This window comes from Panthera tigris, chromosome B4, assembly GCF_018350195.1.
Source record: "Panthera tigris isolate Pti1 chromosome B4, P.tigris_Pti1_mat1.1, whole genome shotgun sequence".
Taxonomy (NCBI): domain Eukaryota; kingdom Metazoa; phylum Chordata; class Mammalia; order Carnivora; family Felidae; genus Panthera; species Panthera tigris.
This window is the reverse complement of record NC_056666.1, coordinates 18,257,639-18,274,256: the sequence shown is the minus strand read 5'-3', so window position 1 is coordinate 18,274,256 and position 16,618 is coordinate 18,257,639. Positions and strand designations below refer to the sequence as shown.

Here is a 16,618-nt window from a genome sequence, read left to right as displayed (position 1 = left end):
GTTCTGCCTCTGAACTTCACTGGGAACACAACAGTGATGCAGCTTGTGTAGCTACCATCTAACCTGTCAGGGAGCTAATTTGAGAACATAGCCTATGAACTGAAACTTGTAAATAACCAGAGTCCTTGCTAAAGGCACAGAGCTTTTGCAATAACCAATCAAAAGAAGTGTTCTCCCAATTTCCCGGTTTTGTATATAATAATTGCCACATTATTTAAACCATAGGAGTAGGGATTTTCAGTTTCTTGTGGTCCAAAGTTTCATAACTCATATATTTCAGTATTATTTTTATGTGTAAATGAAGATAGGTGTTAAATAATTATATGAATAAAGGCAAGTTTAGGATGATAATTTCACATTTTTTTCCAGATACAGAAATACCTTTTACTCATGGTTATCTGGATTAGGATTACTATGATTTGTCCATGCCTGCTAGCTTGTATGCTGAATTAGTTCACCTTTTTGTTTCTAAGTTCTATCTCATATAAATAAGAATTTTAAAACTTATTTAATATTCAGGATATAAAGCAGTTTGATTTGTGTTTTTTTAAATGACCATGATAAAATCAAAGGAAAACAACATCAATTAGAACATTTTATTAAAATATTCAGATGTATAATGAACTTAAGGTTCTGATTCAGATGCCATGAAAACATTTAATATGTTCAGTAAGAAAATTTATTTGTAAATGTAATAATTAGTATTCTGAATCCCTTCTATTTCTACTATTGCATAAGATGAGTTTCCATCAGATTTCACAGACTAGAATTTTCTATAAACTACATACCCTAGATCATACTTGATCTTGATGGTACTATTTCAGATGATTAGATATGGTCTCCAGGCATCCTGATGTTGTGCCATATAATGGGTTTGAGAAGGAGTATACAGAACTCTAAAGAAAAACACATTGAAAAGGTTAGGATTTTAGGCATTAAAATAACAGACCTCTTTCTAGATCATGCAGAATGAAGTGAGCATTCCTGACTCTCTCCCTAGTACCTTTAGTCCACACTTACTGTTGACAGGCCTAATGTTGGTGTGTGTATCCAAGGCCATTGGGGCATAGGACTGCCTTATCCTCACCTCTGGTGAGACAGGGGAGTGCAGTGGCCAGAATCTTGACTCTTTCTAGGGTGCTGGTTTCTCTAAGTCTGCTGTATTGATCACAGTTGAGTTAAACAAAACAAACAAACAAACAAACAAAAAATACAAAACCACTACCACCGCCAACAACAAAAAACCCCAGCTTTTAGTTCAGAGACTTACAGTTTACAGAATATATTAGGAAACCTAAAATGTGGAGTTTTTTTTAGGACAGACACCTTGATTTCTTCAACAAATCACAAAGAAAACATGAGAGAGAAAGAAAATGGAACCTAGAGATTAAGAGTCTTAGGAAATATACCTGTCAATTTGGATGTATATACCATATATCTATCCTGATTTTAAAAATACAGCAACAACAGCAGTTGAACATTGAATATTTGATGATATCAAGGAATTATTATTAAATGTTTACCTGTGATATTATGGTCATATTTTTTAAAAGTCTTTATTCCTTAATGGTACAACTGAAGTCTTTACATGTGAAATGAAATGATATCTGGGATTTGCTTAAAAATACTCTGGTTGACACCAAGTGAGCCCTAATGTAAATTATGGACTCTGGATGATATGGAGATACAGATTTGTCTGTGTAACAAATGTACCACCTCTGGTGCAGGATGTTGATAATGGGGTAGGCCATGTGTGTGTGTGAGGCGGGGGAGGGGATATAGGAGAGCTCTGTGTGCCCTCTGCTCAATTTTGCTATGAACCTAAAACAGCTCTAAACAAAACAAAGTCTTAAGAAAAAAAAAAAAAAAGCAAACCACCATCACCGCTCTGATGTGTAGTGGGAATGGGTAGCAGTAGAGGTGAAACAAGAATGACCATGGGTTGGCAATTACTGAAGTCGGGTGATGGATATACAGCAGTTCATTATACTATTCTCTCTATATCAGGATATGAGAATGTTCTCTGAGTTTTTAGAGGAGTATTTTTTGGAGAGGTCAATTTCACTATTACAAAGTCAGGCAGGAAAGGTACATTTGGTTTAAAATAAAGTTATTGTTTCTGAAACAACAGAAATCAAAGCAGCAACAAAGTTCAAGAACTGTGACAGATTTCTTCTCTAGCCTTTCTTAATGGAAAGGAAAAAAAATGTGAAAGAGGAATTGTTTTTAATTAGGATAGAGAAAAGGAAATTGTTTCCAAGGTTCTCTAGAGTCACTGACTGCACTCATATGCATACATAGTAGAGTCTTGAAAGCACCTTGAAGGGTGGGTCTTGATATGAACCCCCACCTGTGTGCCAGAGAAGCCATTTCTCAATAGAAAGAAAAAGACGTACAACAGCTTCCTAGCAGCTTTTTAATTACTACAAGTTTATAAGATATTAATATAAAAATGCTAAATTTAAAAGACTACATTTTATATCATTTATATCTTTCAGATACTAAATGTTAAAGATTTAAAAAAAGTAAATTTTCCTTCCTTTACTAAAAATGAAGTAGCTTTGTGTTATGCCTATCTACTTTGCCAAGAAGATAAATTACATTAGGCTTCTTAAATATCCATTTATTTATTCATTGGAGGGGCTACATTTTAATTTTTGCTGTGTCTTGATTAACTTGATGTATCATCCAAATTAATTCTCTCTGTGCTCTGTGAAATATCTTCTTGTTTTCATTCCTACCAAAACAATACTAAAAGTATGTATGACATCATTAGTAAATAAAACACACAAAAAAGTCAAGTGTTGTGTTAACCTTCAGCCATATCAACCAACTCTCCAGAACTACTAGAAACTGTCTGATCTGGCACCTTGTTACTCATTTCAGTAATGGTAACAACTGTTCATGGCCTATTTTCATTTAAAAAAATAGGGGGTATCAACACTTTTGTTTTCTATATGCTCACTTTGACAAGAGAATGAATCAGATATATTTCTAAAATCGGATGTAAGGAGGTTTTCATAGATAAGAAGTGACATGTCAGGCTAATCCCATTTTATACCCAAATGAATGCTCATATTATCTACTTAAAGAGATGAAAAAGATTTTATTGCCCATTTTCTCTCTAGACTACTTATTGCACTAAATAAGGAATGACCCTAAAAAGGCCCAAGAAAGATGTAATACACTTTAATTTTTCCTTTAGTCTTCTGAGTTATCAGGTAATAGCCTTTTACTGCTCCCACCTAAATTTAAAGGGAGCACAGAATGCTATCCTCCCTTTTGTCTTTGGGAATAGAATACAAAGAACAGTCAATAAAGAGTTACTACGGGTAGCTGACTAATACTCTGGATTAAACTGATATTTTCCAGATTTGTCAGCTCTCGTTGAGTATGAATAGTGACCACAAAGCCACTTAACAGTGAACTGACTTTACAAGCAGATTGAATCTGTCCTGGAATGGAAAATTCTCACTGCACATTTAGAGCAACTGAAATTCCTTCCCATTTCCAATGAACTGACTCTGCTAAAACATTCCTCTTAGCCATGATGTGGAAACATGTCCAGATGACCCTGTGTGTGTGTGTGTTTCTGCTTCTGAAACAATACAGTTCACCATTAGCACTTACCTCCGTTTTCTCTGGGTCCCTCCAGTTCCCATAAACTGGATTAACAAATGCTTGGTTAACACTTGCTTTAGTTTTCCTTAAAGCACACAGGACCATTAAAAGAAAAAAAGAAGAAGAAGTATTAAATGTAGCACCGTCCTTTTTCAGGTTATTATCTGATAGACATATTTGAGAGACACATTGTCTAAACAGCATACTTATTTTTATGAATGTATTATCATAAGTAAACTTCTTTTTTTTCTTTTCTTTTTTTTTTAAGGACACCAAGGCAACCACATTCTTGAAAGCAAATGTAATTTGAACTCTGGATATTTAGATCCAAATAAACACAGGCAAATAAAAAGTGGCATAAATCAGTATTAAAGTTGATTTCTTAAAATGTTACTCAAGTAATACAAAGGATACAACATTAAAAAGTGCTGCCTATACGGAAAGGCCACCTTAGATTTCAAAAGTACCAAACCACCAAATCCTGAAGACTATTTTTCATGACAGTGTCTGTTACAAAGATCTATAGCAATGAATCAGTGTTTAACATTTTAAATAGCAAATGGAAATATGAGTGTTTTGAAGAGTTCTTAATGTTAGTGTTTTTTCTTTAATGAATCATAAGAAATATGTGTTTGATAATGTCCTTGATAATCTCACATAGTGGTCTAGGTCTGCTTAATTTACTCTGATTAACTGCACTCCTAATGATCACTTTCTTTTTATTCTTAATTACTTAAGGGTCAATAGACTTATTAGAAGACAACAAGCCCTGGAATAGTTGGCCACAACTGGAATAAAAAATGTACAACAAAAAAATATAACCAGATAACTAAAGATACTTCATTAAAGATTCCTGGAAAGATCCCATACATGTACACACACACACACACACACACACACACACACACACATAATGGAGAATGGAAGACCAATTGTAGGATACTTGCCAGTGTCTTGAAGGCAGCCAGGAGGGAAAAAACAAACATATATAAACGTGTGTGTGTCTGTGTGTTTGTGTGTGTGTGTGTGTGTGTGTGTGAGAGAGAGAGAGAGAGAGAGAGAATATTTTTGCCTAGTCAGGGTATAATGGCAATAAGTCTGTCAATAATATACCTGTAAATCCTAAGGGAAAAGGTTATGAAGACGAAACTCTTACTTATTTGTTTTTTCAAAAGAAATTGTCAGAGTTATAACCTCTTATTGTCATTCACCAAACCACATAATCCTCTTCTAAGAGATAACAGTATTAGTGAGTCCAGCAGCCTAATCTGGGTAATAGTGTTTGACTGGCAATACGTTTCTCCTGTGGATTCAGTCTTCGAAGCTTCCTAATTTCCACTATTTCTATACAATTGGCTTAAATATTCAGTAGCTTAACCAGTTCACACTTAAATTGTGTCTGTGGCTATCAATGCATAGGGACATATATACCATCTATATTTGTGGATTATTATTTGAAAGAAATCATAGAGACACTATTAGTGAGTCAACAAGTATCTGTTAATTCCTTAACTGTATCAAGTGAATACTTATGAGTTGCTATAGTTAGGTTGAATAAATGGTATTTGAGTCTTTGCCTTTCCCTCCTCCAAGACTAGTAAATCCAAGTTCTCAGAGTAGTAAACTCAGTAAGTGATGTAGTTAGGCACAGGCCTCGGCAGGGTTGCTTTTAGAGTTGAGACTGGGTAGGGAGTTGAATAGAAGTTTCAAGATGCCAAAACAAAGGCTGGAGAGAGAGAACATGGGGGTAGGGAGTAACAAAACAAAATGGAAATTAGGAACTAGATAAAGATCAGACAACTGCAGACACAGCTCAGCACAGCTCAGAAAAATTAATCTCAGCTGAAATCAGGCATGGAATCAGGAAGCAAGAGGAAATCTAAACCATAGGGTCAGACAGGACAGATGATCCAAAAGCCAGGCAGACAACCAGGAACTGAAGGAATAGGCTTGGAAGTCAATTGGATAGAAGTGAGGTACAGGCAACACAAAAGATCTTGATGTGAGAGAATTAGTTTTGGCTTTGCTGGGACCCCAGGTGACCTAGACCAAGATTGGCAGGCAGAAGGAAGGTAAACTGATTAAATTCAGCTATGGGAGCTACTTCTGAGAGAATTTTAGGTCTTAACTAATGTTCTCTTAAAATGACAAAATCAAAAATAAATAAAAAAAAAAACCAAAAACAAAAAACTATAGGTGCCTAGCCTTTGGGGATTGGGTGACCACAAAGAAAAAAAGGTGATACTTAAGGATGTGAAGTTGTAGTAAAAGAGGAAAGGTCACAGTATGAGTAGTATGTGAGCAATGGTAAATTCTTCCTACTTTAAATTATGTTTATTAGCAATCACAGACGACTATTTTTCCCACATCAAAGCTATGTCTCCCAACATTAGAAACTTCTGAATTGTTAGGCTTAATTCTTAATAGCTTTCCTGTTTATAGGGTAAAATATTACCCATCATCCATAGAGAGTTCCATTAAGTAAATTTCTAGCTAGTGTCAACTCCATACGTTTACTATTTTAAGTACTATAATTTTCCATCTGTATCAGTTATCTATGTTTGATATTCAAACATAATTTTACTTAAAATAATAGAAATGAGGAAATCTTAAATGATAGAAATGATTCCCTTGCCTTTGGGGATGTGTCAAGTAAGAAATTGCTACGGCTGAGGTCAGAGAGGTCTTTTCCTGCTTTCTCCTCTAGGGTTTTGATGGTTTCCTGTCTCACATTCAGGTCCTTTATCCATTTTGAGTTTATTGTGGTTTATATACACAATGGAGTACTATGTGGCAATGAGAAAGAATGAAATATGGCCCTTTGTAGCAACGTGGATGGAACTGGAGAGTGTTACGCTAAGTGAAATAAGCCATACAGAGAAAGACAGATACCATATGGTTTCACTTTTATGTGGATCCTGAGAGACTTAATAGAAACCCATGGGGGAGGGGAAGAAAAAAAAAAAAGAGGTTAGAGTGGAAGAGAGCCAAAGCATAAGAGACTCTTAAAAACTGAGAACAAACTGAGGGTTGATGGGGGGTGGGACGGAGGGGAGGGTGGGTGATGGGTATTGAAGAGGGCACCTTTTGGGATGAGCATGGGTGTTGTATGGAAACCAATTTGACAATAAACTTCATATATTGAAAAAAAATGATAGAAATGATAGAAATTAAAATGAGGAAAACAAAATGTTTGATTATCAAGTTTTCTGCCATTTCTAACATTGTATGGTACAGTGATAAACCTGTATTAGGCTAAAATCTGCTATGTTTAACTTACTGTATTTGTTAATAGGCAGATGGCTCTAATAAAGTTGAGGTTTCAAAGAATCTCACCACCTTCAGGAATCAGCAAGGAATTGGCTTAGAATTTCAGGGTAGAGAGAAAAGGTAGCATGGATCACATGAGTTTTCCATCTATAACTTAATCTTTCATTCCCTTAAATTATTATTAAGCTTCTGTATCCAATATGTACAGACACTGTATACAGTGGCATTTTGAGTGGGCTAAAGAGAGATGTCAGTGTAGAACTAGGATAATTCTGATGGAAATTTCGACTTTAAATTTAGTGAGCATATGTATAACTCTAAAGGAATTCACTTCATGGCTTATTAACTAACAAAATTGTTTTAGTGTTGATTAAAAACATGGAAGTATTGGGGCACCTGGGTGGCTCAGTTGGTTAAACATCTGATTTCTGCTCAGGTCATGATCTGGTGGTTCATGGGTTCAAACCCCACATTGTGCTCTGTGCTCACAGCTCAGAGCCTGGAGCCTGCTTCAGATTCTGTGTGTGTCTCTCTCTCACTGCCCTGCCCCTGCTCATGCTCTGTCTCTCTCAAAAATAAAAATAAATGTTAAAAAATTAAAAAAAAACCACGGAAGTGTTTATCTTAGGTATCTGAAATTATTGTAAATGGTCAATGAAGAAAAACTAAAAAACTCATCTATGTTACTGGATGTAACATAGTTAAACATGACTTTGAGGTAAATGTTTATTATATGTATTTATTAACAGCTTTATTAAATTATAATTCATACACCATAAAAATTTACACATATAAACATGTAATTAAATGTTTCTTAAAATTTTATTATTAATTTTAAATATTGTGGTGTGTGTATATATGTACATATATGTATATATATACACACATATATATATATAACATAAAACTTGACATTTCAACCATTTTTCAGTGTATAATTCAATGGCATTCATTATATTCATAGTGTTATGCAACCATCACTTCTACTCACAAAATGTTTTCATCACCAGAAATAGAAATTTTGTAACCATTAAACCATGATTTCCCATTTCTTCCCATTCTCCTTTTCTTCCAGCCCCTTTTCCTTCTTTACCCCTGCTTTACTTTCTGTCTCTATGAATTTGCCTATTCTAGGTACTTTGCATAGATAGAATCATTATAATAGTTATCTTTTTGTGTCTGCTTATTTCACTTGGTATAATGTTTTCATGATCCACCCATATTGTAGCATGTATATAAACTTCAGTGATTTTTATGGCTGAATAATATTCCATTGTGTGCATATGTTGTACTTTGTTTACTCATTCATCAGATGATAGACACTTGAGTTGTTTTCACCTTTTGGTTATCGTGAATAATGTTACAAATGTTGGCAAAAAAATGTTTGAGTCCCCATTTAAGTTATATATCTTTTCATGTGTGTGTTTGCATTTGTATATCTTTACTGAAGAAATGTCTATAAAAGTCTGCTTCTTTTAATCACATTGTTTTTCTCTGTTGAGTTGTAGGAGTTGATATATATTCTGGATATTAAACTATTATCAGATGTATGATTTCAAATATTTTTTTCTGTAGGTTGTTCTTTGACTTTTTGGATAATGTCCTTTGATATATGAAAGCTTATGATGAAGTCCAGTTTATCTTTGTTTGTTTGTTTCTTGGGCTTTTGGTGTCATACCTAAGAATACGTTGCTATCTTTTCATGTGTCTGTTGATCATCTGTATGTCTTCTTTGAAAAAAATGTTTATTCATGTCCTCTAACCATTTTTTAATTGGGTTGATTTTTGGATGTTGAGTTGTAGAAGTTCTTTATATATTTTGGATATTAACCCCTTGTCAGATTATATCATTTGCAAATATCTTCCCAATCAGTAGGTTGTTTTTTTGTTTTGTTGATGGTTTCCTTCGCTATGCAAAAAGCTTTTTATTTTGCCATAGCCTCAACAGCTTAATTTTGTTTTTGTTTCCCTTGCTGGAGGAGACACATCTAGAAAAATGTTTCTGTGGCTAATGTCAAAGAAATTACTGCCTATGTTTTCTTCTGGGACTTTTATGGTGTCAGGTCTCTATCACATAACCAGGGAGATGCAAATTAAAACCACAATGAGATAATACCTCAAACTTGTCAGGATGGCTAAAATGAAAAGAAATAGCAATTGTTGGAAAGGATGTGGAGAAAAAGGAAACTTTGTGTACTCTTGATGGAAATGAAGATTGGGATAGCCACTGTGGGAAAACAGTATGGATGTTCCTGAAAACACTTAAAACAAAAATGGAATTACTATATGATCCAGTAATTCCACTACTGGGTATTTACCCAAAGAAAACAGAAACACTAATTCAGAAAGATACATGCACCCTATGTTTATTTCAGCATAATTTCTAATCACCAAGATATGGAAGCTACACAAGTGTCCATACATAGATAAAGAAGTAATGTGTGTGTGTTACACATATATTGGAGTAACACAGCCATAAAAGAAAAGAATGAAATATTTTAAAAAGGGGGGATGAAATCTTGCTATTTGCAACCATGTGGGACCTAAAAAGTATAAGGCTAAGTGAAATAAGTTAGACAAGGAGAAATACCATATCATTTTACTCATATGTGGAATTTAAGAAACAAAATGAAAAAAAAAAAAAAAAAGACAAAAAACCCAGACTCTTAAATACAGAGAAAAAACTGGTAGTTACTAGAGGGGTGGTGAGTGAGAGGATAGATAGATAAAAGGGGAATAAGAGTATGCTTATCTTGGCGAACACTGAGAAATGCATAGAATTGCTGAATCATTATGTTGTACACCTGAAATTAATATAGCACTGTATAATTATGTTTGAATGAATGAATTAATAAATACCTAAATAAATAGCACTGCTAAATACCAGGTCTTGAAGATTCACTCTTACATATTCTTCTAAATATTTTATAGTTTTAACTCTTATATTTAGGTCTTACATCCATTTTGTGTTACTTTTTTGTGTGATGTGAGGTAGGGGTTTAACTCCATTCTTTTGCATGTAGCCATCCAGCTGTCCCAGAACCATTTGTTGAAGAGACTGTTCTTTCCCCGTCGAATGGGTTTGGTTTACATTTGTCTTCTCATTTTTAGTCCATTGATCTACATGTATATTCACTTGCCAATACCAAGTATTTTGTTTGCTGTAGCTGTGTGGTAAGGTTTGTTTGTTTGCTTGCTTGCTTGCTTGCTTGCTTTGTGGTAAGTTTGAAATCAGAAAGTATGAGTTCTCCAACTTTGTCCTATATCAAGACTGTTATGATTCTTTGGTGCCCTTACAATTCTAGATAAATTTGAGGATCAGTTTTCCATTTCTGCAAAGAAAGGTTGTTGGAGATTATGTTCAATCTAGATCACTTTGGGTAGCATTGACATCTTGACAATATTAAGTCTTTCTGTGAATTGGAGATGTCTTTCAATTTATTTAAGTTTTCTTTAATTTCTTTTGGTAATGCTTTGTAATTTTAAGTGTAGAAATTTTTCACTTCCCTGGTTAGATTTATTCCCAGGTATTTTATTCTTTTATATGTCATTGTCAATGGGATTGCTTTCTTAATTTCTTTTTCTGCTTTTTCGTTGCTGGTTTAGGAGCACAGCTGATTCTGTGTTTTGAATTTGTATCTTGCAACATTGCTGAATTCATTTATTTGCTTTAGGTGCTTTTTTTTTGGATTCTTTAGGATTCTCTATGATCATGTCATTTGTAAATAGAGATAGGTAAATATTTTCCTTTCCAATTATTTTGTCTAATTTCTCTGTTTAAGTTTCTTACTGATAGATACATTTATCTCTAGCTTCTTGGGGCTATAAAACCTTTAATAATATAAAACTAAATTGTAATGATACTGTAGTAGAAAGATTATTATGGGAGTATTGCGTAGCGTTATGGTAGAGTCTGACTGTCACTTAATGTGACCATCTTTAGACTCGATAAGTGAGTAGTAACCTTTATGTAGGTTGAAAGTAAAGGTGACAGTGAGTTCAAGTATCACTCTGAATGTTGAAGAATGGTTGTCAGGAAAATGATAGGAAAGACAGTGCCCAAGGTGTTCTGCTGAAAAGTATATGTTTCAAAATGAACATCTGTTTACACACATCAGAAGTTTATTAATTAGTAATTGTAATCCACTTTTATAATTAGTTTTATTGGGAGTGTCTTATATTACTTACTAAATTAATTGCTATTTTTGGCTATCAGTGGGTTAATTTCTTTTTATTAACAACAGACATGTTTTTCTCTAAGCTACTAGTATGTCATTTGTGTGTCTGACAAACTAGTCAGCCTTCTTAGTCTAATCAATCAAACACCTTAGTCCCCACTACTATCTCATGGGAACAAGCTGTCACAGTTTTTTTCTCATATTAAAAAAAAAAGGCTTAGAAAATGCATAGAGGAAAATGAGCTCAAAACTTTAGTACAAATTACAAAAGTAAAAGGAAATATCATTTGAGATGGCAATGCATGATGATTCCTGTTACATATATGTGGACAGTATCATAAAACTCTGTTGTACAAACCTCTATGCTAAAAAGTACGGAGAACTATGATCTCAAATTGAGGTAATGCAGCTATCAAGGTGATTTGAAGGAATAAACATAATTTATTTACCAAATATATTGCTCTTTGTGTGTGTGTGTGTTCTGTTCTCATTCTTCCACTAATGAAATTATTCGTATATATTGTTTCAAAATGTTGAAGAATATTCTAAAATACAAGAAATGATCATTCTGAGTTAAGTGCCTGAAGGAAAATTGTGCTCTACAAAGTGATGACTCATTTCTAAAGATGTTCAAATGATAGAATGTTGATGATGTTGTTTATATTTTATATTTATTTAAACGTGTCCAATAATTCTAGGACACATACTATGTACTAAAATATTGTGTTAGTTCCTGGACTTACAGAGTTGTTCAGTATATGGTTCCTGCCTCTAGAACTTTTTTTGGAGTGTGGCAGCTACTAGACTTCTGTCTCTCAGATGAAATTACATGTCTGCACAGTGCCTACCACAAGAAGGTGCCTAGTAATAGTTGAGTGCTATTCTCTTTACCTTTTTTTCTTACTCTTCCCTCCTTTTGTATCTGTATCTTTCTTTTAAGTTTCCTGCTTCTTTCTCCTGACCTCAAAGCCTGATTTCAATGAAGGGGCGTGGGATAAATAAAAATAATAAGGAAGTATCAAATTAGTAATAATCAGTGTAATACTTTTTAAAAAATATATCAATTTACTAATTTTAAGAGCTAGCAAGACCTTTGCAGTCATCTTGTTCATACCTATTTTACAGATAGGGCAGGTGAGACTCTTCTACTAAACCACAAGTCTTCTGGTGGATAAAGTCTTGTCTGGTTTACTCTTCTATCACAGTACCTAATGCAGTAGGAATCAACTGAATATTTATAGAAAGAATAACTTAGTGAATGCATATACTCCAAAGCATTAATGATGATGGAACAAAATCCACTAACCTGCTCTCTGTTCTGTTCCCTCATGTCCACTCCCAACAATACACTTCATCAATACCCAGAGAGAAAAGGGAATCATTTTTACTATTGTTGTCATGGAGCCTTCCACTTAGCCCAAGATTTTAAGTGAGCCAGGGGCCTACTTTTGCCCTCTCTTTGCATTCGTTTTTCAGTTCATTAAGGGCCAGCCCAGAGGAGTAATTTGGGGGCTTCCCTGAAGATGAGAGGAAAAGGATAGGTGTGGACCTTCTATCTCCTTCTATGACATAGAAACTGAAACAGTTATATGATTAGAGAAAAAATAATTTGGTACAAATAACTCATATTAAAGTATTTGAAAAATACAGGTCTGAGTTCCTCATATGTCATACGTATCTCTGAAAAATGAGAGGTATGAAACATCCATGTATAAATACGAGGATCTTGAAATAAATTTTCAGGCTATGAAGTATTTGATTTGCTACTGCTGGGGAAAAATGTTTTCTAACCATAAAAGTACATGTGACCTTTTTTTTAAAAAAAGGATCCATCTCAATTATGAAATACAGTCATTTAAGAGATTGAAATAGAATTCATTTATTCTGGGAATCATGCCTATTTTGTTAAATTTTGCTTAGTCTGATGAATGGTGAATCTGTGGTGTCCCACAGAGGTAAATCTCAACTCTACTCTCCCTGTTTCCACCTCTGTCATTTAAAACTCTTTAATTTGGTTTTTCCAAATGTTCCCAGTCTTAAGACTTTGTTAGTATGCCTCAGCCTTTCTGAGTGTGCTAATCTTCAGATAAAAGGAAAATATAAAATCTTAATAAAATAAAGTATTTCTGGGTTACCACTTTTATTCATCTATTTTTTAAAATATTCATTATTTTTGAAAGCAAGAGAGACAGAATGTGAGTGGAGTAGGGGCAGAGAGAGAGGGAGACACAGAAACTGAAGCAGGCTCCAGGTTCTGAGCTGTCAGCACAGAGCCCGACACGGGGCCTGAACCCACAAATTCACGAGATCATGACCTGAACCAAAGTTGGATGCCTAACTGTCTGAACCACCCAGGCACCCCTTATTCATCTGTTTTTAATTTCATTAAACACATTTCTCTCTGTCAAGAAGAGATCTTTTTAAAGAAATACTTGTTTCTTAATTTGGGTACCACTAATTTTTTTCTCTGTCCCATCATACAGATTAATGAATGATAATTTTTTTTGCTTCCTGATTTTAGATTGATGTAGTGTGTTTCCTATGAAGTTGTCAGTGCCATATGATTCACATATATCATCTTTTTTTTTCTCTCAAAGCCTTAAACAAGTTTTATTTTATACCTGCTATCTGTTCATTTCCAGTTCAAATTTTAGCCAGTTTGAATAAACTGTTTTTAAGGAGAATTATTACAAATTATAAAATTTAGACCTTATTTTGTTCTTTTTGTAGTAAGGACATATTTTCCTTGCAGTGTGCAAAGATAAGTACAATAGAAGAATGTAAAATAAGTAAGAAGTACATAGGAAGTTGAAGAAAGGAATTCTGATAACTGGAAAATAGAGCCAGAGGTGAGGAGATGGACAGTACATGAAATGGATATCATGAGAGTCAATATATTTACTAACTGAAGGATACAACTTTGACTTTCAGATTCTTCTTTAAATTATTTAAATTTAAATTTAAACAGGACAATCAGCTACATAGGTAGTACTTTCAAGAAGAAACAGACCAGGTACTTAAGTAGCACATCTCTAACTCAGGAGAAAGACATAAATATCTGTGTATCTTCTTGGTGTAATCTAGGCTAAAAGAGTAACAAGTCCCCACAACATTATTTAAGAGAGGACATAATGGGTTTTACTAGGTTGTTTCAGTTGATATTTTTCAAAATAATCATACTGAATGCCAAAATGTGCTTCAGTAAAAATTGTCTAGGCGAGAACACCAACTTGTGCTTCAGTAAAAACTATCTAGAAGAAGGTGGTAGCAAGGAGGGGGCTGAATTTTATGGAATTTTTGAAGCACTACAGTGTCTCAGAGAATTTGATTTTGGGGAGCATTTTCATATGTTTGTATTTATTACCAAAAAAAGTCAACACCGAGATTACTTTTGTTGTAGGTAATTACAGAGCAAACATTAAATGTGTTATAAGAATCTGTTGGTAGAATGAAATCACATGACACCATGAGGCATTATAAGAATAAGTTGAGTCTGTTAAATCAACTTTTTTAATTGAAAGTATACTTCTATAAAATACTATATAATCCGACTACTGCTAAAGAAAAAAAATCATGAAGTGTGGCAAATGGAAATCTTCAGCGATATAATAGTCTCTATTTCTAGCAATATATTGACTTTTTTTTTAAGAAGACAAACTAGGAGGGAAAAAAGGAAAAAGAAGAACCAAGCCAATTTTTAAAAAGCAGGAATAAATTAGGGGGGAATGTCTGTGACCTCAAGTTTTCATTTCCAACTCTTTAAGGAACAAGCTGAACCAAATGTTTGGGTGAAAAAGTTCAGAAAGAATTGGGTTTGCAAACATAACCAGAAATGCCACAAAAAGGAGAGGAAAGGATTAATCATCTGGGGTCACAAAACCAAACAACTGGGACACTGAATTTTGCTAAACTCATTCACATGATACAGCAGCTGCCATATTTTTCTCCTACTCTTTCAGGCAGGAAATAAATATCACGGACTACAAAACCTGTCACTGTTCAACGCGATCTTGCTGTGGCAGAGTGCCTAAATGGGAACATGCCCAGGAATATGGACACGATTAGTATGAATAAAGCTGACCCAGGTTCCTGTAGCTTAACCTTAAGGAGACCCCATGCTGCCAATGTGAGATAGTCTCTACTCGGCTTCTCCTCATCTGAGTGCAGTGTTAGCACATTCACAGCTGCCTAATGCGAACCAGATGCAGAGCTGGGGTTCCTGTGGAAATGTGTTTGATAGCACACTCTGAGAATCTCTCCTGACCTAGTAAAATTACTAGGAGTCAATCTTTAAGAAATAGAGAGGAAGACAAAGATTTATACAGAAAGAGGCTCATCACAAATTATTGGTAATAATGAAACATTAGATACAACTTAAATGTCTAATAATAGGAAAATGGTTAAATGATGATACATATACTTGAGAGGACATTAAATAGCTCTTTCAGGTAATAATTGTTTAAGGGCAATGTTTCTCCAAGTGTGGTGTGTGAACTACTAGGGGTCCTAGGACCTCTTAAGGAGGTGTACAAATTCAAAATAATAATAATAATAATAATAATAATAATAATAATACCCATTGGTAAAGATCCAAAGTGTGAGCTAGATCAATGAATTTTTATTTTAACAGACTTTTTCATTGTGTTGATATTTGCACAGATGGTGTAAATGCAGTGATGGGTAAAACTGTCAGTGGCCTTGGCAGGAAATGAGGCAATGGTACCCACATGTACATTGCATTCTTCACCACCATATATTCAGAGTAAACTTTTTGAAAAGTCAGTTTCATTTCAAAATGACCTTGATGAAACAACAAAAACTGATTATACTGAATCTCAACTTGTTCAGGTAATTTTTTTTAATATTATGAGAAGTATGCATAAAGTACTTTTATGCCATATTAAAGTGCATGTTATCTTATGGAAAGCACTGCAAGATTGAGTTGCATGCTCAACTAACTTCTTTTTTCATGGAATAACATTTTTATTTAAAAGAATGACTTACAACCTGTGGTCCTTCAGACTAGAGCATTTGGCAGACATTTTATTGAAAATGAACAAGAAAGACTGATAATCTCAGAGAAAATACCTGACAGTATCTCTTGTTAATGATGAAATCTGAACTTTCATACAAAAATTAGAATTTTGAAAAACTTACGTTTTCTATCATGAGCACAACAGCTTCCCATCATTTTTAAGACTTGTCTGATGAGATTTTTTTCTTAAGTTGCCTAATGAATTGTTTCAACATTTGACAAGCTACATAACTCACTGAACTGGTAATTTTCTAAATGAAAAATGTTTGGCACTACAAAATCATACATAGGTAAAAGATCTATACAAAGTGCTAGATAGACCAATGAATTTTTAATGTAACAATGCAAAAACTTTACTGATAGTATTTCAGATTCCACTTTACAACTACACTTCAAGAAACTACCACAATGTCAAGTTTTGGTGTAGTAAAAACTATCCATGATTACTCAAAAAGCTATGAAAATATATCTCCCTTTTCAAAAAAAAATATATATACACATACACACACACACA

The 16,618-nt window shown here is 34.0% G+C and overlaps 1 protein-coding gene across 1 annotated transcript in view; it reads right to left on the bottom strand.

Annotated features, from left to right (window-relative positions):
• Nucleotides 1–670: 670 nt before the first annotated feature.
• The window catches only part of MALRD1 (MAM and LDL receptor class A domain containing 1), a 778,752-nt gene continuing 762,804 nt past the window's right edge, over nucleotides 671–16,618 (bottom strand). The window contains exons 43-44 of the mRNA XM_042993660.1: nucleotides 3,631–3,706; nucleotides 671–896 (exon numbers count right to left, since the gene is read on the bottom strand). Coding sequence (XP_042849594.1) covers nucleotides 816–896; nucleotides 3,631–3,706 — 157 coding nt within the window. The 3' untranslated portion in view covers nucleotides 671–815. The remainder of the gene's footprint in view (nucleotides 897–3,630; nucleotides 3,707–16,618) is intronic.